The sequence below is a fragment of the Seriola dumerili genome, unplaced genomic scaffold (assembly GCF_002260705.1).
Source record: "Seriola dumerili isolate Sdu_G_001 unplaced genomic scaffold, Sdu_1.0 BDQW01000367.1, whole genome shotgun sequence".
NCBI lineage: Eukaryota > Metazoa > Chordata > Actinopteri > Carangiformes > Carangidae > Seriola > Seriola dumerili.
In genome coordinates this window covers 1,190,822-1,218,445 of record NW_019174622.1, presented here as the reverse complement: position 1 = coordinate 1,218,445, position 27,624 = coordinate 1,190,822, and the positions used below count along the sequence as shown (strand labels likewise).

Genomic DNA, 27,624 nt, shown 5'->3' with positions numbered 1-27,624 from the left:
CATATATTTCTGCATTGGCTGAATGATCTGTTCTCAGGAGTCAGGGAGGCTAAATGGGAAATTAAAAAGGCTAATTACAGTGTTTCTGTCGATGGCCGACCAACATCACACTCAGTGGTTTTTAACAGTGTAAACAGGGCAGCAAAGAGAGAGAGAGAGAGAGAGAGAGAGAGGCAGACAGTTTAGGGAGAGAGAGAAAATGCATGTGTGTGTGTGTGTGTGTGTGTGTGTGCGTGCGCGACAGAGGGAGAGAGGCAGACAAGCGCAGTCACCAACAAAAACATAGCCTGGCTGTTCACTGAGCCTACATAAATGGCTTACGTAAGACAGTACTCTCAGTACCAAAAAACAGCAAAAATCCATAAACACACACAGACACACACACCCACCCTCTCACTCCCTCTCACACACACACACACACGTTGGCTTTACTACACGTGTGAGGACTTCCATTCATTTTCATAACCCTAAAACATAACTTCCACTGTCTCCACCAGATTCCTAAGTGTAATATTTACCGTAAAATAAAAGTGAAGCAATGGATGAAATCACATTAAGTAGCAAAAAGAAAAAAAAAAAAAAAAAAGATTCCTTATTCCCAGAATCTAAAACTCAATCTGGTTCACACGCAAATAGCAAAACAAGTACACACACACACACACATACATACACAAACACACACACATTCACAGGAACACACAGAGACGCAGTATGCTGTCAGAACAATGAGTACAGACACCACACGCTCTCTCTCTCTCTCTTATTCCCTCCCTCCCTCTCTGCCCCACTCTACCTTCAGCGTTATAACGAGCTGTGCTGTACAGTTTTATTTACACCAACCTCTTATCAGTGGTACAGCAGCACAGAGGCTGCCAATTGGAGAGGACAGACCACGGTACTGCCTGTACCCTATAGTGAAGTAGGTGTGTACCGCCATGCTCCCAGCACGTTTTTATCAAGGCTCAGAGAAGACTGGGCCCGCGCCAGGCTGCCTCTCAAAATAATAAAACATACTCTCACACATGCACACGCACATGCACACGCACATGCACACATGCACATGCACACACAGAGGATGAGTTTGCAAAAATGCACCACAACTACAGACACATGATTACCCAGGTCTTGCAACACACATACAATCGAGATGGGGTTTCCATATGAGGATGTGATGGGAGTTAAACCCATTTTAAGTTGGGTGGCTGACTTCAATATCAGATGCTGAAGATAATCACGGTAGGATCTAATGATTTTCATTTAACAAAAAGAAAGAAAAGAAGGAAAGTTTAAATGTCAATGCAGGTGTAGGATTAATAATAACATATGATGTCTGAATGTGTCTATACATAACGAAAAAAGCAGTATCAATCTTAAAAGTTTAAAATAGTGGTCCGTTCTTCAGCTGTCTGTTAATCAACATGCAGGGAAAGTGATCTCAGACTTTGGACCCCCACTGTAGAAATGTATTATTCAACTGTGATTGGGTAAATATCCAATGTATAGTTAGCTACAACACCGTGTCAGGGCTGTAATAGCGTTTCAGACTTGGACAAATATGATAAATCGTACAGCACATCCTGTAAAGGATTCACACCAGGACACATTAGCCAAGAAGTGGTTCCATCACACAGGTCACAGCTATGATTTTGCCCCTTAATTGTGCAACAGTCATGATGGAAAACTAAACCAATCAGCAAGCAGGCTGGAACAGAAACATCAGTGATCAAACTCACAACCTATCATTACAGCTTGAATTCACGGGGCTAGCTAGCTTGGTTATTAGCCCAAATTAGCAGCTAGTCATGAAGAAGCTCTGTTTGCTAGTGGGACAAATAACATGAAGATGACATGAGATTTTTGGGACTCTTTGGGACTTCAAAATTTTTTCAAGATGGCCCCCGTGTGAGTAACTCTACTGAATTAGCTATATTTGATCTAAGCTTTACAGATGTTGATCCAAATGATGAAGACACGGATGGGACAGGATGCGACAGTAGCCGTCTCATGGTGAACGAACCTCACAGGACAAATACAATCAAACTCTCCGGCTTTATAAAATGTAATGAAGTGCACTGTGCAAATACAGAGTAGCTGCGAACGGAACATCCATTATGTACCATGTAGATGATATTGCAGTAAAACGCACGCTGCTTCTCACAAATATCAGACACACACAGACTCAAGACGCACAGAAATGACTTTATGATGTGATCAAACAAAGAGCTATAGATAAGAGGAGATAATCTTGCTTTTCTGCGAGGGAGGGGTGGGTGGTAGCAGTGGTGGTAGTCGGGGGGGGGGGGTTAGACAAGCCATCAAAAGCGCAGGAACATGTTTGCTCCCGATGATATTGTTATCGACGGAGAGGAAAGAGAAATCAAAGGGAAGTGAGAGAGCACGAGGAAGAGGGAGGGAGAGAAAAAGGAGGAAACAGATGAAGACAGAGAATATTCAGGTCGCATTTGACAGCTTTACGGTCTGTTGCGCCGAATGGGATGTCTAGGGACGTGGCAAAGCAGACAAATATTGACTTGCTGAGCATTCGCACGCACACGCACACACACACATACACACATACACACAGGGAAAATACACAAGACACTTCCACATGAAGCCTCTAAATTCAGCCCCCCCCCCCCTTTCAAAATGGATGAGCTCACATTGCAACATCAGTCACCCTTGTTTTTTTGCCCAGCTCAACCTCTTAATCCATTTTGCCTGCAAACCAATTTGTTTGTCCAGTAGGTCACAGACAGTTTCCTGCCCTCACTGTTCCCTGTTCTCTTGTACTGTTTATTTCTCCCTCTCCTTTGCCTTACTCTCTCTGAACGACGAAGCCATTTCCAGAGCTTTTTGCCCCCTGGGAGATCGAGGGCATCTCAGTCCATGCATCCATCCCTCCTCCTCCCTCCTTTGCTGCAGTCGCTTCCTCTCCTCCACCTCTTTCTCTCTCCCATTCTCCTCACTTTCAAACTGTCTTGACGTCAGAGAAACCTGGTTTAAAGTGCGCACTGACACGAATGGACACAAATACACACGCATCATTTAAAACTATTTCTTCAGCTTTCTAAACCACTGTAATTTCTCGTTATCTCATTTGAGATAAGTACAATCAGATTACTGTTAATGTGCTATTGGCTACCTAGCGTTAGCATGGAGCTCTGGAGGCAACTGTTGACATGATAACAGTGTCTTATTTCTTCTTATCAGAGACCTCATGCCGATTTTTACTTGAGGTTTTATTTTTATTTTTTTATTTTTCTTGGTTTTGCATCATTTGTCTTTTATGTTATTTAACTGGAATTTGTTTTACATTGTTTTTGTTTTTTCTCCCAATGTGTTTATTTTTTAAAATTATGATCCAGTTTAACGTCTTTTACTTTTGTCCATTCCCACCACTTTGGTCCAGACTGATCGCCAGGCCATTATACACAGACACTCATGGTCCCCACAGGTTGAACCCTAATGAATTTGGCGATCCCGTTACTTTTCCTCTAGTGCCACAGTGAGGTTGATATTTTTCATTCTGAGTGAAATGAAACTATTGCATAGATCGAATGATAATTGGAACAGATGTTCATGATCCCCACAGGATGAATTACAGTAACTTTGGTGAGCCCCTGACCTTTTATCTGGCACCATAATCAAGTCAAAGCCTCAGGTTTGTTTATTATTTAGTGCTAGTTAACTGTTAGCATTGTCACTGTGTGCATGTTAGCATGCGGATGTTAGCATCAAAGCTGTCTGAGTAAAGTCTCAGAGAATCACTAGCAAGTTTGAAATTTATTACAAATCAAGATTCTTACTATTATTTTGTTTATCAATAATAAAATGTATGTTATTATTATTTAAGGCTTTTTAAAGTTTTGGCTTTCTCTTCTTTCAGTAAACATTCGACTCACCGGAGGGAAACATTTGACATCTTTACAACTTGGGTGTCTAAAGGTGTCACACAAGCCAGTTTTAAAATGAAAGTTTATCATTGTCTTATTGTTTGGGAGGTCCCATTGTTTCTGACAAGAAGTTGTACAGCTGCGTCGTATCCCTGCCTCTGTAAAATGAAGTAGGTAAAAAGATGAAATAAAGGAAATAAGATTCAGGCTGTAAGAAGTTGAATTTTTCCCAGGTGTAAGAACACACACGCACACACACACACACACACACACACACATATATGTCCTGCCTTGCTGTCCACTAACAGCAATTACCCTGCTGTTGCCAGACACTGACCAAATGTTTCAAAACACCCCCACCCTCTCCAAAACCAGGCCTCCCCTCCTCCCTGGCTACCCCTAGAGGTGAAAGGTGCCATGTGTTTTCAGCTTTGCTTTCAACCCCCCCCTGTTTTCAAAAAGAGAGAAGAAAATGAGGCTTTGACATGTATCCGTGTGCTCCTGCAGGCCACAGGCGCAAGGATATCTTCAGGGCCTCGGGTGTGTGTGTGTGTGTGTGTGTGTATTTGTGTGTGTGAGTGCGGGTAGATGGATGTGTGTGAGGACGTTCAAGGAAGGAAACAAGAGCTGGATGCATGGAGGAACTACCTGGGGCTCTCCTGGTGTGAAGAGGCAGGAAGTAAGTTAGGCTGCTCTAAAATGCCAAAGTGGACCATTTCTCACAAGCCTCAGGGTCTGGTATTAATAGATCCTGGTTGGACGAGGGGTAGGTGGGCTTCTGGTGAAATATATGCCGACATGAATGAATGACCTACTGCCGTTCGAATCTACCAAAGCTTGTTGATAGAGCCCCCCCCCCCTCAATGAGATTAAGATGAACTTTGATCAACTTGATTTTGAGTCTAAATAAATGAATGTGATGCTTGCGAAAGAATTTTGCAATTTGTTGTGGCTTTAAAAACGTCACTGCCAGAGAGACATAATCTAAGTTGACAATGGGAAAATGCACGAAGCACTCATGTTTACCAACCCAAACAGTCTGTGTTGCTTTATTTATGCTTTATATCCCCGTGACAGGACTGTGTACATGAGCATTAGACTCCCCGTTAATCCTGTCGCCATCAACGGCTGAGTTTTTTGGTTGACAATGCTCACAAAGATCCATATTGGATGAAACTTAAAAATGTGTCTCCTGCATTAAAGTAGAACTTCTCAGAAGCACTTTAAGCTGACTCAAAGTGACACGTAGTGAATGTTAAGCAGAAAAAAAAAATAAAAAATATCACTTACCCAGATTATGACCTGCTGGTGAAATGCATTAACGGTAAAATGTGCAAGAAGATGATGCGGCTGTGGAAGTTGTGTTTTTCTGCAACAACCAAATGGCTCTCATCAGGTTACATGTAGCGTGCATTTTCAAGAGTTGTCTGGTATGGAAATGTTCATCCAGCCCCGAACAGTAAGACTAACAGTAAGATTTCACTATTGATTATCAATTATCAAGCAGTAATCAGTCCTGTCAGTAACCCACACCTGATATCAGAATCGAAAGTGGAGGTCAGAGGAGCTTCAGAGGGAACAACCAGACGCTCAGTCCAAGGTCGACACCAGCAAGCAGTGTGGGGGCAGTAAGTTAATGTGTAATCTGCCCATTCACAGAAGAGCAACCAGAAGAACAACGGACAAGAAATCCAGAGGCTGTGGAGACGACGCTTCTGTCCGCCGATAATGCATTCCAATGCATTCTGCATCAACAGCTCTCTCTCAGATAATACTGTTAAGAACAAGACAATATGAGATCACAGCGCTCTCCACAGTATTATCTTGCCAATGTGCTGTTAAAAGCTGCCGCAGCGTCTTTCAGACCCTGACATTTCTTTCCTAAGCTTTTGCTCTTTTAATTCTTCTTAGGGAGCTCAACTCTTGAGCTTTGTTTATGTCTTCGACAGCGAGTGAACGTTCCTGTTGAATTTCTGCTGCCTAAAACTTCAAACCAACTCCTTTTACTCAACGGTAGTTTTCCAAAGCAATTTGACAAGAAACAGAAGCTGGCAACACGCAGCAGTTCTGGATCTTTATTGCAATGTACAACGTGTCCACAGAGTGTAAGCAGTAAACAGGTTTTTAAGGAAATGCTTGGAAATGATTGATATTTACAGATCTTGGCATGTACTGAGTACAAGTTGCCAAAGCCCTGCTAAGTACTGGGGCTAAAAAAAAAAAAAAAAAAAAAAAAAAAAAAAAGAAGTTTGTTATTGTTCAAAATTCCCCCAAAGTGAATCACAAAACAGGTCATTTGTCACTGTTTTCCAATAGGATGCGTGAAAGTTTTCAGATCTGGTGTCCTGACTGTTAGATAACAGTCAAAAACAGGTTGTTTGGCAGCGCCATCCAAAACTGCACATAACTCATGACTATGTTTAAGGATTGGTTTTTAGTTTAGGCGACGAAAACTACCCGTTTAAAGGCTGGGAATAGATTGTGGTCATGCTTTCAAGAAACCAAAGCTGATTTCTTTGTAGGGCGAACAGCTGGGAACAAGGATCTTCGGTGTCAAAGTCAGACACTTTGTACGTACCCAGAATCATCGGCCAAAAGAAGTCACATGTCAGGAACTTTTAAACAAAAGGTTGTTTTAAGTGTTTGATCAAACAACAAACGCTGTCTTTGTCTGATGAGGACAGTCCTGAGTCATCCTCCGTGGACCATGGACATCCAGACCAAATTTCATTGTAATTTGGCCGGCCGTCGTTGAGGCATCTTGTGCTGGACCAAGTGTTGGACGGACTTACATCATCAGCATGAGGCCATGCCACAAATAGCACAGAAAGCTAATTTGCAAACAATATTAGCTGTATTCTATGTGTGCTGGGAAGAGGGACAGACAGACAGACAGACAGACAGACAGAGAGAGAGACAGAGAGAGAGAGAGAGAGAATTTTCTTCTTCTGAGACTCTGACCAGCAGTTGAACCCTTACCTCTGTGACCACCACAGACTGTTGCCCTGCCAGCTGCTGGGAATCCAGCAATTGACATCCTCTTTACAGTGCTGTAAATGCATTTATAGTTCAAGAGAGGAAGGGATGAGATAGCTGCTGATCGGGGCAGGAAAACTCATTCTGGCTGCCTGGAGGGGGGGTGGAGGGGATGGGGGGGGTGCTAGGTGGGCTGACGTTTAAGGCCACTGCACAGAATTTAGACAGAGAAGCAACACTTGTTGCCCTGCTTTTTTTTTTTATTTTCTTCTTCTGCAGCAGCAGCAGCAGCAGCAGGGAAAATAAGTGCCAAGGAGTGCTGGAGAATGTGACCAAAGCAAAAGCCAAGACCGTCCCTGGGACTTTTACCAGTGTAACTGGAGACACCGAGCTCCTGCTCATTAAAAACCCGCGTGGTGTACACACAATGCATTCCCCAGTTTCATGTTAGCATAAGCATTCTAGTCAGATGCTGAGGAAACTCATGTCTACTGCATTACAAAACCTTTCACTGTCCCTCTGTCTAGTCATCTCTCTGTGCCGCTGTTCTGTTTTTTTTTTTTTTTTTTGCACAGGAAACCAAAATGGCCACTTGAGCAGAAAAAAAAAAAAAAAGAAAAATCATGGCAGAAGTTGGTGGATGCCCCCCTTACATGCCCTCTCCCCTCCCTTTCCCCTGGTCAATAACCTGTAAAGATTTACTGTTTAGGGCCCATTATTTCCTGCTTTCAAGTCACACATTGTCAAAGGCAGTGCTGAGTTTATTAAGGCTGGAGTCACGGGGCCTGAGTGGAAAGAAGGGAATACAGTGATCACTTGGGTAGTAAAACTGTGACAAAGAAAAAAGGAGGGAAGAGTGTGAACTGGCAGAGAAATACTTGGATTTCTGAAAGCTGCCAGACATCGGTGCAAAATCTGGAAACACTGCGTGCTGGAAAGAAGTGATCACATTTCTTTCTGAAATCATTTCAAAAAGAGGATTTTAAAAAAAGTAAAAAAATCTTAAAGATTTTCATTTAAATAAACGTTAAGTCACTGCCTGACACCAGATGAGGCAACACAATGATGATTGAGCTCATGGCGAACTCTTGAAAATACTGCAATATTTATATATTTTGCAGTTTTATGAACTGCAACATTCCTGTAAAAAATAATACATGAAGTTGCTGCTAATGCAGACCGAGCATTTCCTGTTGCTGCCACTTCACATTAAAAGCATTTAACTGGTGAAACACCAGTTGTATTTTATTTTATTATGAAGTGCTCCAAAGGGAAATGCAACGTGTGTGTCATTTACCACTATTGCTTATCAATAAAACAAGACAATGGGCATTTTCTGACAGCGGATGGGTTTAAGATATTGCAGGGAGTGACGGAAGAAGAGCCACAGTTAGCTGTTAGATGAAGACCTGCACACCTGAACTTCTCAGCCAGGTAACCAGCTCCTTTGACCGCACCTTGCTGTTTGGAGACTCAGACTCGCACCACTAAAACAGATCATGGTTGCTAATAAGAATTTTTTCTTTATTAAAAATGACAATTGTTTTTTTTTTCTTTTTGCTGCCCCTAGAATTCTGTAATTTAAACCACATCTGCTGTTACCACCAGCAACCACAGGTGTCGCCACATCAACCAGGACCGACATCGTTTAAGTATCTCCACTACGGCTGCACTAACAAGCTAAAAAGACAGCTAGAACATTGCTAAGCAGTTGTTGATGTGAGACAGTTCAGCTCAGGAAACGGGCCGAGCTGAGCCAACAGAAACAACTGGAGACATGGCAGAGATTGCAGATGATAGGATATCCAAATGGTTTAACAACAGGAAATGCTTGAAACATGCAGTTTGTTTTTTTTTTTAACTGCACTCAGGTGCACTGATTTACATACTTGTTTATTTTGTTTGATTCCAAAATCCTCTCTTCCACCCTGTTAAATCTTCCACATAAAACTTAATAAGTGCTGACTTCAAACGGGCAAATCGGATCAATTAGGGAAATCTCACAACAAGAGCTATTTAGGGGAATAAACTTACCTCAAAATACCACAGTCATCAAGGCTGTGTTATCTGCCAAATGACACCATACAGAGCTTACTAGCTCTTTTCCATTAAGTCATCTGTTTTTCCACAAATAGGGTGTCAGAGCGAGGATATTATTTGGTGAGTGAAGTCAAAAAAAAAAAAGAAGAAGAAAAAGAAGAAGAAGAAGAAGAAGAAAAAAAAAGATGAAGAAAATCCCCCATGCTCAGATTCTGTCCAGACCCACAGCACAGATGACATTGAGATCCAATTAGTTATCATTTATGAGAGCCTGAGCTCAGCTTTTTGGCTGCCTTCATCAGCTGCTTTTATTTTGTGCTACAATAAAGTTTAAAGGCATTTGTTACGGCATGCTCGTTGCGTTATACATAGACACGTACAGTCCGAAATAAAGAGCAGCTAAGGAGAAACTGATTTTCACACACTCTGTTGACAGTGGTGTTTAATAGTTCAAAAGTAAACCGGGGTGTCAACAAAAACGTTTTAAAATCATCTTCACTCAACTTTAAATGTTAAATTCAGCCGAAGATTTCATTAAAAATGAAAACAAATGTTGTTAATAATTTTCCTCTTTTGACCAAAGCGAAGTGGATCCTGCTGTTAAAACTGTTTTGATTGGAGGATTTGCCGGCTCTCTTCCTCCTGCAGCCCCGTCACTCTGCGCACGAGCCTCCACATAGCTCTGGATATAGATACAGCAGAACTGATACTGTAGAGGCAATGACAGCTCTTGGCAGGCTGCCAAAAGTAGGGAAGTCTGTGTGTGTGTGTGTGTGTGTGTGTGTGTGTGTGTGTGTGTGGTGTGGGTGAGAAGGTGGTGGTGGTGGTTGTTGGTGGTTTGGTGGGGGGGGGGATACAATCAGCTGAGGCAGAAATAGGCCAAATGGTGACTGTACGGTTCAAAGGGTTCGCCTGTCCTCTCTAGTTGCTCTCTGAGTGGGGCTTTTTTTTCCTCTCTTTTCCTGCTGTTACCTAGTTGGGTTATCAGGGAAATGATTTGCTGCACAGAGATTTCATTTCATCATTTATCTATTGTGTATATCTCTCTCACTTTGAGCGTCAATTGAATCTGGAAAAAAAAAAAGAAGCTTCTACTCCTTTATTCACTCATTACAAAAGATCAAGCACAAATTGCCTGTCTTATCAATACTGATCAATACTTAATCTCTGCTGGATGCATTCTGATATTTAGGATTTAATTCTCTTCAACTTGTATTTATGCAATTCATATTTTATATTTTGTGACATTTCACTCATCAGTTGATACACTTTCATTTTAAGCCCAAGAAAATCTAATAAATATGCAGTTAGCTAATAACCAGTTAAGATTCACCGTGTTTATTATCAACCTTGGTGGAGATTAAACTTTAATAACCTGTGTTAAACTGTGCCACTTGCAGCGATCGGGACAGAACATGTCAGGGTGAGACAAGTTCCCGCTTCTTTTTCAGCCGGATGAGCTTTTTATTTTTTGATGTTCTAGCAGCTGATTTATTCACTTCGACCAAACTGATGGAAACATCCTCGGTTTACAAAGAATTTCATGCAACATTTCAAAGGTTTGTGTAAGGCTGAAAGTGGGTGACAGTTTGACAGAAACATCTGTATTGGTGGCGTGTGACTGCTGTCGCGCTGGGTGCACTCATTATGTCTTTCTGCTCCTTGTTTCTTTTCAGTTTTTAAACTCACAGAGAACTCGTCGCATATTTAGCTGGACATCTGATGAAGTAAAAGCTCTTTCTTCTGTATTTACACGCATGTTCCTTTTAAAACCAGTTAGTCAAGCAAACTGGTTTCAGGTCAGTTCATGCAGATATAATAAGTGAGTTAAAAGAAGCAGGGTAGCGTCTTTCTCCACATGAACTGCCTCGAGCAAAAGCAAAACTGACGGCGTTGTCAATGTTTTCCTGTATTCATTGTTGTCTGTGTCATTCTCACACACCATTATAAGCACTGTCGCGTTCAGTAATAATTTACACTTTCTACTCTGTGATCATACGTACAGTGGGGGTGCGGCGGTCCCCGAAACAGCTCATAGGAAACCCTGTTCAATGGGCCGTTAACCTGCGACATGGAAACACCAACAGAAGCTTTTGATTTTGGATTTGTAGTTTTGGGATCACTGAGGTGTTTTCTGCTAACTGCTTTATTCAAAACCATAACTTTACTTCCAACACTCTCAAGACTTTACAGTTCTTAAAGTCTCAGTCCTGGCTCATTTGGAAACACCTGTGGTTACTGGTGGTAATAGAAAACATGTGTTTTGTTTGTTTTTTTGCCTCTAAAGTTCTGTTTGAAATGAATGAATGAATGAATGAATGAACAGTAGAGCGATGCAACAAACGTCCCTTGGCTTAACTTACAGCTAACAGCTAATGTGGACGATAATCAGTATTTTTCCTGCATGTTAAACACAGTCAATAACTAGTAATGACTAGAGACAACAGCCTGCAGAGCACAAGTGTGGTACAGTCTGAGTGTCTGCACAGAGGGCTCCAGAAACTGTCTGCAAGTCAGTCAACTAATAGTTGAAAATCAATACAGCCTGTAACCCCCTAACTCCCCCCCAAAAAATCCTCTGGGGTTCATCCAAAAAAAAGCCTGTTTACTCCTGGATTGAAGTGCTTTTCCCTCTGACCGGCCGTATTAGTATTCCGTGGCCACTTGCTTGTTTTCAACAGTTATAACACAATATCCATGCTTTGCTTTTATGTCACACCTCCCAGTGGAATTAGTAGCATAAAAGCAATCCTTGTGTGTCCTGGCTACTTCCAGATGGCTTTGGGAGTGCTTTTATCTTCCTCCCTCTGCCTCGCTTGCTCTGTCTCCTTTCACTTTCTCTTGCTTTTCTTTCTTCCCCCCACATGAAAGTGCCGTCGGCAGATCTTTGCTTAGCCGGGTTCATTCTCTCTTCATCCGAAAATATAAAAGTTTCAAAGAGCATTTCATGAGGGAGCTCTTCCATAAATGGGATTCATAGCTTTCTAATCTGCGCTGCGAAATTGATCTAAAAAGTTTCCCAGAGCTATTGGCCAACTTACATAATGCAATAAAAGGTCGTGCCTGAGAGAATATTTACTTTTATTACCATTTGTGTCACAAACAATCCCCCCTCTCCGCTCTCTCATTTGGGACTGTAACAGAATCGAAATCCCTTCCAAAAAAGAAAAGCCATCATGACATTTCATTCAGATTTACAAACACATTTTAAGTATGCTAGAGCAAACTGTCAAAAGACTTAGTGGAAGTTTTAGGATTCGATTAATTAATATAAGAGTAGGCAACATTAAAAAAAAAGAGCAAGATTTGGGAGATAAAAGTAAATTACAAGTGATAGTTATTCATTCATCTGGCTGTCACATGGTGCAGATAGCGTACAGAAAAATGCATTTGTCATCTGGCCATTCATTTAACATGGCGATACCAAATCCAGCCTTCACTTAAAGCCCTGAGCACGAAGCCTGCAAATAATCTCACAGAGGAACAACTGGACAGCACATGTGAACAGAGAAGTGTGTGACTGCCCACACGCATATAAAACCTGCCTAATTACACACACTGTCATGACACAATGAAGGAGCTGTCAGATTTGATTGGCTGAATTCCATTTCTGCCGATGTCAGTGCATACCAGGGGCTCATTACAGAAACTGCGACAAGTAGTAGTGAAAATCTAATAGCCAGCGTGAACACTGTTATATCATTACCAGGACAATGTTGTAGTGTTGGGCATAATGCTGGAAAAATTGGGAGGTATGTAAGAAACAGGAATGTGGTTTTACTTCTTTTTTTTTTTTTTTTTCCTGGCAGGACTCGGTCACACGCCGCCTGTCTCGTGGAATAACTCTTAACTTCACTTCCAGGTGTGACTCTCTGTCGAGCAGCTGAGTGGATGACGGTAACAATGCACAGGGAGGATCATCAGACGGAGCTCTGATTTGAGGCGACAGGAAGTGCTCGGGCAGCTGACAGCTACAGAGTTTCAGCTGCACTCACGGCGAGACCGGACAGTTTACAAGACACCGCCACCCTCAGACAGGCGGCACATTTCATGCTTGGATATTAGCACACAGGGAGGGCAAAAGGTCTGTGGCTCTCACACTTACAATATGATCTGTGAATGAATCCAGACTGAGTAGTATTCAGCTGCTTTAGCTACATACGACATAATATGGATTGAATTGTCTTTGTCTTTGTTTGCCGAGTGCTTCTACTTAATAACAAAGAAATTAGCAACAGTAATAGTAATTTCTAATTAAGGAAAGGGTGGGAATATTGAGCTAAAGCTTCACCCTTTTCAACCTTCTCACCTAATTATTTTTTATTCATTTTGGAAATTGTTCATAAGGACCGAAATAAATTCTTTCTCTCCTGTTATTATGTCCCTGTGCTCAGGTTGGAGGCGGGCGGGGCTACAGTAAGATGGGAATTCTGCGAGGTCATTAATCTCAGTGTACTTATATTAATGATGGAGGTGTAACTCGTCCCGCCCTAACAGGTACAATAAAGCAAACAGGTGAAATGTACAATACATCAATCACACCTGTACACGCCCACACCTGAGTCCTGAGAGCAGGCTAACGTTAAACGGTGGACAATGATTTCTACACTCACACTTACTGAACTGTTTGGATGTCGAGCGCCGTGGAATGAGTCTTAACTATAGAACTAGAGTGTCGTGGTTTGGACTGTGTCATTACAGTCCACCAACACGACATACGAACGCCGCATGAGAAGCAGCTCAGTGTTATTCCATGAGCTGTCCAGTAAAATGTCGCACCAGTTAGTTCCTGCACTGTGTATGTGTGTGTGCGTGCATGTGTGTGTGCGTGCATGTCTGTACGTTTTACAGTCAAGCTCAATACATGCACACCCACGCACACATTCACACAAAGCAACACAAATCCATACTAGCCACAGGCTCCTCTCCAATCTATTTTCTGCTCAGCTGGTTTTAAATGAAGTTATTATGACTCATTAAAATGCCCACAAGCTTGTGGAAGTCGGCCAATTACGATTTAAATTTAGCCTCCTGCTCTCACAACCTTATCTCCCCCCCCAGTACTACCTACCTCTCATCACTGCCACTGCTTTTTTTTGTTTTGGGAGGGGGGGGTTTTGTAATGCATTCAGAAACCCTTTAATGACCCCCTCCCCGCCCACCCCCAACCCCAACCCCACACCACCCCTCCCAAAACACACACAGACGCTCATACGGCACACTCTCCTCCACATGCATGAAGGCCTACTTTGACACAGCATGCAAGAAGTGAGATAAGGTTATGGAACTTCAATGATCCGTGTGAATATCTTTGCGAAGAATAATTACGTATCAAAGGGAAACTCACAAAAAAACAAGAATAAAAATCAAGCAGGGATTATATCAACATGTGCAGTCCAGATACACAGAGCAGCACCTCCTGCGAGTGTGGCCAACACCACTAATTGCTACACAGAGCTGCACAACTGGACCCTGCCAGTACCACATGCACTCACTTTTAGTCTTTACATAACCGTTTTCCTCGGTAAACAATGGTCTCACATGGTTATGGCTTTTTAAAAAAAAATAATAAAATAAATAAAACTCAACCAAACCAGAATTAGCAATTACATTTCCTCATTATGCTCTGTTCATTTTAGCTATGCATTAAAGGGCCGGAGGGGTTTGTCACATGTAACATACAGACGGGTGACAAATTAAAGGAAAAACCACCATGAACAGCTTCAATGCTTCTTGGCAGTGATTCTGCTGAAGGGATGAACCTTTCCCTCTACAAGACATTCCCTCATTTGATGTTTTGATGATGCGCCGTCTAACACGTCCGTCCAAAATCTCCCATAGCTGCTCAAATCGCGTTGGGATCTGGCGGCTGTGAAGGCCGCAGCATATGATCCGCATCATTTTCGTACTCATCAAACCACCCGGTGACCCGTCGTGACCAGTAACTGGTGAGGCGCCTTCAAACCCAGACTTATTCTATCCAAACAAGTGTCACGGAGGACTCACAATCAGCTCTTCCCTTCTGTCATCCCAACACCCTGAGACAGTCTGAAGGACCCTTTGTCTAAAAAAAAATAAATAAATAAAACATCCCAGAATACCTGGAGACTAGACCGAGCAATTCCACCTGATCCTGCTTTAGCCCCCTTGAGCAATGTTCACTATTCAGCCAGTAAGAGACCCCCCCCCTCCCCGCAAAAAAAACACACACACACACACACGACCTAATTTAACATCACACTCACAAATGTCTGCAGCCTGTGCATCTTCTCCCTCCTTTTGAGTTAATGGTAAGCAGTGTGTGTCTGTGTGTATACCTCTGTGTTAGTGAGAACGTGTGTGTGTGTGTATGTGTGTGTGTGTGTGTGTGTGTGTGTGTGTGTGTGTGTGCATGACGTGTGTACACGACGTGTGTACACATGTGTTTATGACTGTGTGCATTCTACAGTATCATTCGAATTTCCAGGAGAGCAAATTAATTGGCAGCCTTTTGCAATAATTGACTTTTACCACACACACACGCGCGCACACACACACACAGACACACACACGCATCAAGCACACACAGCGAGCACTCGCGTCTCTCTCTCTCTCTCTCTCTCTTCCAGACACACCCACACATACACACACATGCTGCTCGCTGACAACAAAGCTGCTGGGAGGAGGGAGGGATGATGAAGCGAATCCAAAATTCAATCGACTGTGTTCTTGTTTTGAGCAGAAGGCACACAGTGTACTGTACTGTGAGAGGCCATAAAACTCTCACTCTCCACCAAAAAAGAAAGAAAAAAAAAAAAAAAAAAAAAAAACAGCCTTTGGTAGACACACTGACGTTTCAGCAATCACCCTCCATCAAAACACTTTGTCTCGCATACAAAAATAAGACTTGGCATCAGAGTGGAATACCAAATCAGGCCCATTAAGGGAGCACAGGGGCACTCGCTACTTAGCAACCAAAAGGATTTAAAGCTGCAATATCCCTGTAATAAAAGGAATAAGATCAAGTCCTCCTGTTTTTCTCTTCTTGTCTGAAAATAGAGAGGGCTGCAGAGTCAACTTTGAGCTTCCCTGTATAACTTTTTTTGATTGACAGACTTTATGAGTCACCAGTGCCACAGGAAAAGAATCGCAGTAATCTGACTACAAACTAATCTGCCGGAGCTGCTTGTTTGACAAAAGGTGATTACTTGTGGGATTATTTTAATAAAAGCAGGTATGCTTGAGGGAGGGTTAATCTTTTTTTTTTTCCCACATCTTGAAAATAAGAGTTGAGCTCGCACAGATGATTGTAAAATGTGTCGCTCTGTAACTTACATATGTAGTAATGCCATCGTATTCGTAGTAGTGGAAACTGCATAGCAAATTTTTACTGCAATTTAACAATACCTACTTTACTTACTGTATATTTCTGCTTGTTTATATCAATTTTAGGTTTTTACATTCATGTATATTCTCTTATAAAACGTATATAATTGTATGTTTAATGGCTAATATAAAAGATAAGTTTAGAGTTCTACATGTTGCAGCTGACGACTCTGTACTTGAATAATAATGATTCACCATATTCAAATTGTTGTGCATTCATTTCATCTCAACATGGGCTGCTCGTGTTCTAGCTACAGTCATACTGTAGCATAAATAAATCAACTCCACGTTCATTTTGAGAGCATAAAAAAAACAAAAAAAAAACAAAACAGGATCACTGGCAAGAAGATTGACAGCAGCAACAAACAACAAATCAGCCAGATCGCCAGACAGAAGGAGAGAAGGTGCTGTTCTCCCTCTGCAAACTTTCTTTGGTGCCATGCAATCAGCTGGTGGATGGAGTGAAAAAGGACAAATAGAAAAAAGTCATTTCTAATACATCAAGCGAAGTGAGATGTCCTTGTATTGTACTTCTGGGGCGCATGATACAATTGAAATGAGATGGAAGCGAGCAAATGTTTTTTTGTTTTTTTTTAAGGTTTCATTTGTTAACAGCAGAGCTAAGGACACACTATTTATTATTTGATAAGACTAAAAGTCTGAAGCCAAAGCAGCTCCTACAGGCTGTAATATAAAAGTCTTGCATGGACCAAAAATCATACTTACATGCTGAAAAGAACACATGGAGTGTCAAAGAGGGTTCGTCCTCTGGGGAGCGTGAATGTGCAGATTTCATATCAATCAGCCAATCGGATTGTTATTTTTCTTCATACAGCCGCAGTTCAACTAGTTTGCACGAGTCAGAGCAATTTCTAAAAGGTTAAGTTTAATCCAGACAACGTTCACAGTGACTTCATGACACAACGTCTTTATTTACACGATCTCTCTCCAACCTGAGCCTGAAGCAAAACCACAGGCTGGACTGTGGATGCAAACCCCTGGTCTCTGGAGCGACACTCCGGCCAGCGATTACGTTTCGTGCCCAATGTAATAGAGAGAACAGTTTAGTGGTACAGACATGAGACAGTTCGCTATTCACATTCCTGCAGAAAGGAGGAGACAGGCGGACCGACCACCATCGTCTCGCCCCAGCTGAAAGAAGCTTCACAAACTCTGACAACTGTAAAGGCCATTTAATACCAAAGTATGATTCGTACTGCTCTGCAACATATTATTAGACAGTGAAGACAGCCTTTGCTAGTAAGTGACACATTTCTCAGCAGCACCAGTTACAGTTACGCAGCCTCTTCCAGGAAGGCAGCTACAGGTGTCGCATAGATCCATGCTGAGCAAAATGACATTTAAGACAAGTGGACATCTAGTCCGCGTGCGCTTCCAGGCACAGAGCTGTCAACCTGGTCAGCCAGACACCCAGAGGATCATCCCTCACACGCTGTTTGGCCCGGCTATTTTTATGTTTTATTTCTTTAAAAAAAACAAAAAAAAAACACTGCTTTTCCAAGAAACTCGCAGCACAGGTACACTGAGTTCTGGGTAAGGAGCGCAGCTGCTCAGAGTAACACGTTTCCAATGAAGTCACATTTGCTCAGGACAGAGGTCTAACAAGTCCCCCCTCCTCCCTCCCTCCCTCCTCTACACTACCTCCACCCCCTGTCTGTGCTAGGGAAAATAAAAATATCAGTCTGACAGCAGTGGCTGATGCTACAGTATTATAAGTCGACCCCTGCCTTGTGTCACCTCTCACTCGTCTGTCCTCGACGTGCCCCCATCTCATGTAATATAACCCAGCTGAGATTTGCCCAGCTGCATAATCCTAGCGGTGTGTGCAACAGTAAATCAACAGGTCAGGGGGAAGTATTACAAGAAAAGCAGGCGAAGGAAGGAAGGGGGGGTGGGGGGGGTGGGGGGGGCTTTAAGTTGCAGAGAAGGAGTAATGTTATGCTACTAAAGCATGAGCTACTGCTGTTTATCAGCTCCGTCTGTCATCTTGTGTTAATGTACCAGGGAAACAGCAGTGATGTATGTGTGTTCATGCACATGCAAACCGGACATAACATCAGCTGTGGTAAAAAAAAAAAAAAATCTACATGCAAACTGTTTAACACTTTAGGCCATCATTTTTTTTTTTTGAACTACTTCTTTTCCTACTACTTGCTTTTAATAGCACAGCCCCCCCCCCCCCCCCCCACCCGCCCCTCTTTTGCAATCCTCATTCCTCGAAGTCCCCCCGTCTCTCTTCTCAACTCATGCATACACACACACCACAACACACACACACACAACACGCAACGACATGCACACACACGCACACACAAACACACACACACTCTGACACACACACACATTTAGGAATTTGTGGCCTGGAAGGCAGTCAAGTTTCATTAATTTCTGGGTTTGGGTACAGTACAGTGTGTTCCTGGACTCACATCTGCAAGCGATCATAAATGCTGGAATGCTGGCAGAACATCCAGACCTGCCGGCACAAATATGTCGTCATCACTGAGAGGGAAGAGCCGGCATGAGGCCAAAACAGCCGACCAGCCGACAGCCAAACAGCCAAACAAACGCCACGGAGATAGGAACACAGACAAAGAGCAACGGGGGGAAAGCAGCCTTTCCCGCCTCGCCGCGTTCACATCCAGATTCTTTGCATTTTTCCTCATCTAAACACTCTGGACATTTTACGTGGGCATTTCACGCCCACACACTCAGATTAGGATTGAAACAAAGCTTTTAATTTTAGAGAGCAAAAAGATGAACATCTGGTCTGGGACAAGCAGGGAAACTCAGGCACATTTACAATAATGTTAGTGAATGTGTTCTGCTCAGGTCAAACACAGAATATGGAACAGAATTGATTGATAAATGCACAGATGCCTACTCTGTTTATGGCATACTTTTCTAACTAACTAAAATCCACTTATTCATTTTTAATAAAAAAATGATTCCTTCTATTATTTGGCTCTACATCTGGCCATGTAATCATGTCAGTGCTGTTCTTTTTGTCATTCACTGTTAGTGGAAAAAGGGGGAAAATATTCCTAATTTTGTGTTAGTATCTTTTTCGAAGGCATGGTCAGAAATGTTCTACCTCTCCGTAAAGTGCTTTTAAATAATCTATGTCGTCCAGCTTTTCTTTTTTTAGCATATAACCCAAAAAAAAAAAAAAAAAAAAAAAAAAAAAACATCAACCAGCAGGGAACATAATGCTGTGCTACCAAGTGAGGTGTCGTAAAAAGTATGAATTCCCTTCAGGCCGGTCAGAAACACTGGGCTGCAAACCTCACTCTGGAAATACACTGTACTGGATGTACTGGCTGACTAATGCACAAACCAAACACAAGCATACCAAACTGATGAAGCCTGTGTGACACACCATCGCACAGCGCTAACATATGACCCCGAGTGCCAGGAGACTTTCACGTCAAGTCATGTTCCCGTCAATAATGTAGAGACTCGGAGATAATACGCGTCGGTGGGTAAACTGTGATTGAGCTTGTTAGCGTGATGGCTGAAGACCAACTGTGTCTGAAATAGTTTTTTTACTATAAAGTTCATTATTCTGTGTGCTTGTTACCAAGTCTGCCTCATTAGCCTCCAAGTGCCCTTCACTTAACAAAACTGCTCAGTGCATCATGGGTAAATTAAACTAAATAAAAGTTTTTCTACATAAAATATAGTCTGAAAGGTGGAAGGATTTCCTGGTATAGAGCAGGAAATGTCTGATCCGAACACATACCTGAGACTTTAACTCAACAATCAATGCCAAATGTTGGTTCTGGTCATTTATATAGAGAGAGTATATATGTATATTAACCAGAGATCAGAAACATGATGTCTCAGCCTTGCAGAACAATGCTGACAAAACTCCTTCAAGGCTCAAGAAACAGGAAGTATTTCTATCAAATTCCAACTGAGAAATCAAAACGACGTGGTGTGTAGACGGTGCGATCCACAAGGCTCTTTGTTTAAATCCTCTTTTTGGTTTCCCCTGCACCGTGCGACACATTATGAAGACCATCTCTCCACTCGTACATCATCGCATCGTGGCCTTGAGCAAGACACTTATCCTGCAACTGCTGGTTGAATAAAATGGATCACTTATAACGTGCTTCAGGTCTCTCTCTCTCTCTCTCTCTCTACACACACACACACACACACACACACACAGTCAGCCGGCTAATCCAGGAACTCTTTACTATGTATACATACTGTAAACAGAGGATTAACACTCTTAAGCTATAAAGGCAGTGAGATGAAAAGTTGGTGGTAACAGAGATGTCGATGCGGGTGTTCAGGGATCGTCTCATTGGTAATCTTATTACGCTGCACCGGCTCTCTCCGAAGACAAACTGCGAATCATATCAGTCGGGTCGGGTCTTGTTTGATGAGCTTCAACACACACACACACGCGCGCGCACACACACACACACACACACACACACACACAGAGACACATACACACACGGGGTAAAACAACCACATTATTGATTTGATATGTTGGATAAAATGCAGTTTGACTGATACGTAGTTTTCGGAGAATGAATTAAAACTTGTTGTGTCTGATGTCATGTTCTACACCACTGCTGAGAGTTTAAGTACAGATACCAAACTCACACTTTGTGATTCCTTATTTTGGAGGAAGGTGAAAGTTCATTCTTTACCTTGGAAAATGTAAAACAACAACAACAAAATCAAGATTTCAGAGGTTTTATAATGAAGTTAATCTGACCTAATTTTAAATGTTGTCTAAACACAAACATCCATTGGCTAAACAGAATACAGCCTATAACTGGATAAAGTATAATTTAAATCGAGCTGAGAGAATGAGTAAATAAGCTTACGACTCTGATCAGACATTCAACGCAAAATTTAGATACGAGACCGTTTCTGTGCAACGGACAAATTTTGGTGAGCACAAAAAAGTATCAAGGTTCAGTGTCCAGCCCCAGCGTTGACTGAATTCACGATTAATATCATTATTATTATTGGGTTTTATTGTAATTGGTCCACGTTCACAAAGTGCTGGTGTTATTGTTCATCTGTGATTTAAAAGTGCTGCTAACATTAGAAGAAAACAACATCTAGGATCTCAAACAGCACCCAAAAAAAGGGACTGAGTCACAGCTCTCCACCCTGCACGAACCCCCATCTGCAGTCTTTGGCTCTGCAAACGCTGTCAAACACGAAACGTCAGGCGGAGATTAAAAAAAAAAAAAAAAAAAACACAATGTGGAGAGAGGACTGAGACAGAACGAGACGAGAGGAAAAAAAATAAATAGCTGGCACAAGGTAGACTGTACATACTGTACCCTCAGTGGTGGCAGGCAGCCCAGACTGGCGAGCCGCCAAGTCCTCCGTACAACAAGCACAGAGAGAGAGAGAGAGAGAGAGAGACAGACAAACAGACAGACAGACAGACAGAGAGACAGACAGACAGAGAGTGAGAGACAGAGTGGAAAGCAGAGGGGAGGGAGGGAGGGAGGGAGGAAGGAGGCAGCAGCAGCAGCAGCAGCGGCGGCGGCGGCGTCTGAAACGCTCCACATCCACGACACGCTGCGCATACCAAAAAGCCTCTCCACTCTCTCGCTTCATCTCCCCAATATTCTGTCTTGTCTGAAGCGAGCTGAAGGATGATGGCGGCGGTGGAGGAGGAGGAGGAGGAGGAGGAGGGGGTGGGGGGTTTAGGGGGGGTGGGGGGGAGCTGAAGTTGAGGGTTTTGGGACTCGGTGAAGTGTCATCATTACAGAGAGGCACGATAAAAATCGAGACGCAGCGTCAGACCGAGAAAAGCCTTGAAAGTCAAACGGTGGAGGCGGAGGTGGAGGAGAGAAAAAAAAAAAATGAAAAAGAGAGAAAAAAAAAAAGACAACAAAAACTATCAAAGAAGCTTTGCCTCAGTGCTGTCTCTTCCCTAACCGTCGCCCGTCTCGACAGAAGCGCTTGTCTTGCCTTTTACGCCAGACCAAAGCGGCTATGAATCAACACTGATGTGTGTAACAGTACAGGTTCATGTCGTGCGTCAAGACAGCCCCGCTTGGAAAGAGGAAAAAAAAAAAAAAAAAAAGAGAGAAGAAGAAGAAGAAGAAGAAGAAGAAGAAAAAAAGAAAAAAGTTTGTGCACTTGCTGCCACTGTTGCTAAAAATACACTGCCCACATCTTCCGCTCAGTTGCCTTTCTCAAGGTGGAGTGTGTGGTTCTTCCTAGAGTTTTCAATGCTATTTTTTCTTATTTTTTTTTCCATTTCATCTCCTATCAGCAGACTTTTCACCTCATGTCAGCGAGTACAAATTGTGAGTTATTATTAACCTGTTGACATTACAGAAGTTTTTCTTTTTTATTTTCTTTTATTTATTTATTTTTTTTAAAACGATCTTTCCACTGGAAATCGATTCAGGTAATGATTACCTCGGTGCGGTCTGAGCTGACACAAGCAGCTCCTGGGAAGACTGTACTTATGCTCTGACTTTCATCCAAACATGCCTTTTTCTTTTCCTCTTTTCTTCTTCTTCTTGTCCTCAAGTCGTTTTTACACTTTTTCGCACTAGTTTACTGCACTGGAGAAGTAATCAGTTGTCAGTGCAGTTGTCTGTGCACACATGTTCTAACTGCGCTGTCATTTCAGACCCTGCCGCTCCCACTTGCCTCGGCTTTCCCGCCAGTAGTATCACCTGACCTGCTGCTCCTCCTCCTGCCCACTCACCTGTTCACCCCCCCCCCATCCCCTCAATAGCTCCCCTGTATATATATATTTATACACACACACTGTGTCTGTTTGCATGTACACTGTGCGTTAGCGCTCTGTTCTTTAACCTTCTTGTTTTGATCCTGATCATGTTTTTGACCTTGTGTGTGTTTGTGTTTTGTTTTTTTGTTTTTTATTCCTTTTGGATTCAAAACTTCAACTCGACCCTTTGTGCTTTGTTTGCCTGCTTTCATTTTTTGTATCTCTCTGCACTTTTACATCTGCCTCCTGAGTCTTGCTCTTGGGTCCCTTTTTCTGAGAACTGTGACACCTCTAGGGGAAACTAAAACAGATGGAGAAATATGTGCCGTTAACTCTCTGCAATCGATTGCATGAGACAAAGGAATTGTTGGCAAATTTTGTCAAAAATCTTAAGAGATGAAATAAATGAGAAAACATTTATTTTTCTTTGTGTCTATTTGAAGGAAACACTTGACATTTCTTGCAGAAGCTTTTAGTCTTTATTTTCTGTCACTGTAAATTTACTGAGCGTAATTCAGCTTTATGTGTTTTTTTTTAATTAAGTTTCGTTTTTGCTTACGTTGGCTCAGTTACATGGTCCTTTATCCTGTTAAATGTATTTCCCCAGGTGGCTCCCCTCACTGCTACACAGGGATGATTTGATAACACATACACATTATACCATTAGATAATTATAGATCATTCATTTTATGTATAGATAATTATAGGTAATATATAAACGTGTATTAAATATCAGATAAGAGGAAGAAAGAAGGACACTTCCTCTACTACAAGCCTCATTTTTTATCCTGATAATGAGCCTTTTTCATCATCTTCAGCAGTTAATGAGCAACTGCCTGACTTAAATGTTTGTTAATTGCTACTTCAGCCCAAAACTCACAATAACTACAACACCTGCATTCATTAGAAAAGGGGCAGCACTGGGGAATAAGTAACAGGACATAGAGATATAATGTGCCTGTATGCCTGCACCAGTAGGAACCGGCCTCCAGCGGTTACTGTTACTATTATAACTACCGTGACTAATACAATGACAACATGAAGTATAAGTTCATGCTTTCTTGTCAGCAGCCAGAGCGTGGCTCTTTAAGGCTAATCTCCACTGGAGCATGCAGAGAACGGCGCACACACACGCACACACACACACACACACACACACACACACACGTCAGGAACAGGCAACAAGTGTCTGAGCACAAGATTAACTTGACTCACCCTCAGCTTCCACTTTGTCATAACTCCTGACTTCATGCTCACTTTTGCCACTGAGCTGTTACAGCGCGACGCGTCACGAACGCAGGAGCCAGAGCTACAGGACCGAAGCTGTAGGGCTCCACGTTATGAAGCACATAATACACAAGAAAAATCTCCATAACAGTCGCTATCCCATTTGTTCCTGCGACAGAACGCTCTCTCCTTTCCACTTTGACGTGTGAGTGGGGGGGGGTTGAGGGGGTGGGTGGTGGGGGGGGGGGGTGTGTGTGAGCAGGTGGCGGTTGAAAAAAGATGGGGTTTAATATTTTTTTAAATAAACAGTGAATATTTCCTTGGAGCAACTTTTGTTTTTGACACGCTGAGTTGTGTGCTGAGCCAATTCACTGGCACAGCGTGAGTTTGTCATTCATCTTTGTCACAACATAGCAGGAGTGTCAGCATCCATCTCAGTCATTGTTTAGAATTTGGTGAGATGCAAACAAACAAATGATCCCGGCAATTATCATTTTCTGCCTACTGACAGTAGTTGGCTGGGGGAGTGGGGTAGAGGTGTGTGTGTGTGTGTGTCGGAGGGGGGGTGGTGGTGGTTGTATCCTCACTGCTGACAATGATAATGCCAAGCAGACAATTCAGGCCACTTAATGTGTCTCACTGGAGAACATACAGGGTACCAAATAGAGGGCTCAAACTCTGAGCCAACGTCAACACATGGATTTGGGATTCTGTCTGTGTGTGTGTGTGTGTGTGTGTGTGTGTGTGTGTGTGTGCAGAAGGGGTTCCCTCAGAGGTCCCATGGCTTTTACAGTGTCTCAATAAACCATCTGCACTCAGGGCCTTAGGACTGAGGAGCTCTTTGCTGCCTATAAAAGGCGGTCCATGCCATTAAAGCAGTGCTGTGCTAAGTAGGCTCACAGCACAGGGACTGCTGCCGTGTGTGTGTGTGTGTGTGTGTGTGTGTATGTATGTGCGTATATGTTTTGGGGGTGGGTGTAATAGTGTCAGACTAAACCAATCAATGTGTCCAGTGTTCTGTACTGCCTTTCAGACCTCTAATGTCACAGAGGTGTAGAATGACGGGATGATGATGTGCAGGCACCTCTCGGGTTAAGTTTCCCAGAGCTGCTCAGCTTTACTGGGCTGTACAGTTATTTAATCCACAAATCACGGAAACTGGGTTATGCTCCACATTCACATATTCAAACTAGTGTATTTATAGTGAGATAAAGCATGTGTAAGGCAAGTCATCTCTTTATTCAGTTCTCAGGCTGCGAGCAAATTCAGGGCTGATGTCTATTGTAAATGTTCTCTATGTAGTAAAAAAATGTGTTTTCAATACTGATATACTGTACTGTGTATTTATACTGTAGTAAATCAGTCTCTCTGAGTCTGTGAATGGATGTTAAACACATTTATGAGGTGCAGCAGTGAAAGCTGCAGTTAAGCTTTGCTTAAGACTATAAGAGTTCTGGATAAAAATCAGCAAGAAAAAGAGATTCACTCTCCTATTAAAAAAGGACCATGCATGTTTAGCCCATTTACCTGCAACCATGTAGACTTTACACATTACGGACCACACTGAAAGCCTTGTTTTTTTGTTGTCCATTCATGTGATTTAACCATCAAAATCAAACTCTCTAAGTTCAGGGCTGGAGAAACAAGGTCATATCCTTGGGAAGGAGATAAAAACGTAGAAGATAAAGTTCACAGAAAATGTAAGTGAACAAATAAATAAAGTTGACCTCAGTGCTTCTGAAATCCTGGCTACATCAAATCTGCTTTTACTTTTGGCAAATTTCCAACTACATTCTGGCAACGTAGTTGTAAATACAGACTGATGAGGAAATGTTAGATACGCCATGCATGATTTGTAATGAAAGCGTTGTACATGCAGAGCTATTGTTACGTCCCTTTAAGGAGCTGCTTGCCGACCTCTGACTGTCACTCGTTTCTCCAGAGATTTCAACAGAGGTTGAAAAGATCACAAATTACCACTATTTCTCAATAGGATTCATATCTTTCCTCCTTAAATTCCTCAGAGACGCACTTTACTGTATAATGCTTCAATGCAACTGTACAGAAAGGCAGTAATGAATGGTCTATCATTCAGACTCCCATCACACATTCCTTATAATCAAGAGTGAACCCCAGCAGTGATAACAGAAGCTATTGCATTCTCAACAGTGATTACAGAACGGGGGTTGCGGATTTGTGATTTGGGGTTAGTTTGATTTCTTTACCTGAATGAGACAGCAAATGCATCCGTAGACGGAGGCTGTCCAGGAAGCTCTTCCCACACAGCTCACAGCCGTAGGTCTTCATTCCACTGTGCATCTTCCTGTTGACAAAGAGCAAAACAAACACTTCATTGTTTGGACTCTGTCGGTGAGACAGTCAGTTTTGAGCAGGCCGAGTCTAATGTGAGCGCACATCGCTGAAATAGATGTTTGTGTCTCTAACTGAGTGGCGTTTTAACAGCTGCATAACTGATGACTTCGAGCACAGCGAAAAGGTTCGGCCTTTAGCTATTGGAGGGGGGAAAAAAAATGTCACACTCCATCAATCATAACATCAGCACATAACAATAACCACCGGTGTAAGAAGCCGTCCAACTACCACACATACTCTTCTGCAGGGAGCACCAGACCATGACTTGGTGCTGTAAATCACAAGATGCTATTCAAGCAGAGGCATTATCAACTTCCTACATCTCAAGTGCTGCAAATGGATAAGATGCTATAAAGAGAAATAGAATGATTTATTCAGGCAAAGCCGTTTAGCGTATGAACCATTCACTGTCCCCATTTTGACTTTCTGCTTTCTAAACCACATGGTGATGTGTGGCTCGAAGCAAAAATCAGATCTGCAATGAATTCTCCCTTTTTATTTATTTCTTTTTTACGAATGGGCGGTCATTAGGATGTAACATAGTTTAAGTGCACAAGTTCAGACAAGACTAAGGGTCAATATTTGATTATGTGGTAAAAGGCCTTGAAGGTTAGGTAGCTAAATTACATCTGACAACATAAAGTCCATCCTCACGACTCTCTCCGTTACAAAATCCTCAAAGACCCCACGGCTCCGTACAAAGCATATTATTCTTGAGAGATATCTGAAAGTGCTCTGAAGCAATTAAGGTGACACGAATTGCCAAACAACTGCCACAGTGCCTTAAGCCTCCCGAGAACTTCAAATACCTCGCCTTGAGAGAGGTAGAGAGAGGTACACAAAGGCAAGCGCGCACACACACACACACACACACACACACACACAGACACACACACACACACACACACACACACACACAAACCCATGATTGTAATGATTGTTTTTAAAGTCGGTCCCGTTTCAGATTTGAAACAATCAATAATCAACCAAACACAGAGCGAG

General features: G+C 42.4%; 1 protein-coding gene across 2 annotated transcripts in view; it reads right to left on the bottom strand.

Moving 5' to 3' along the window:
- zbtb16 (zinc finger and BTB domain containing 16) overlaps window positions 1-27,624 on the bottom strand; it is a 133,659-nt gene that overhangs the window by 57,227 nt on the left and 48,808 nt on the right. For both annotated transcript variants that reach the window (XM_022760850.1, XM_022760851.1), the window contains exon 2: window positions 26,475-26,572. In XM_022760850.1, coding sequence (XP_022616571.1) covers window positions 26,475-26,572 — 98 coding nt within the window. The remainder of the gene's footprint in view (window positions 1-26,474; window positions 26,573-27,624) is intronic.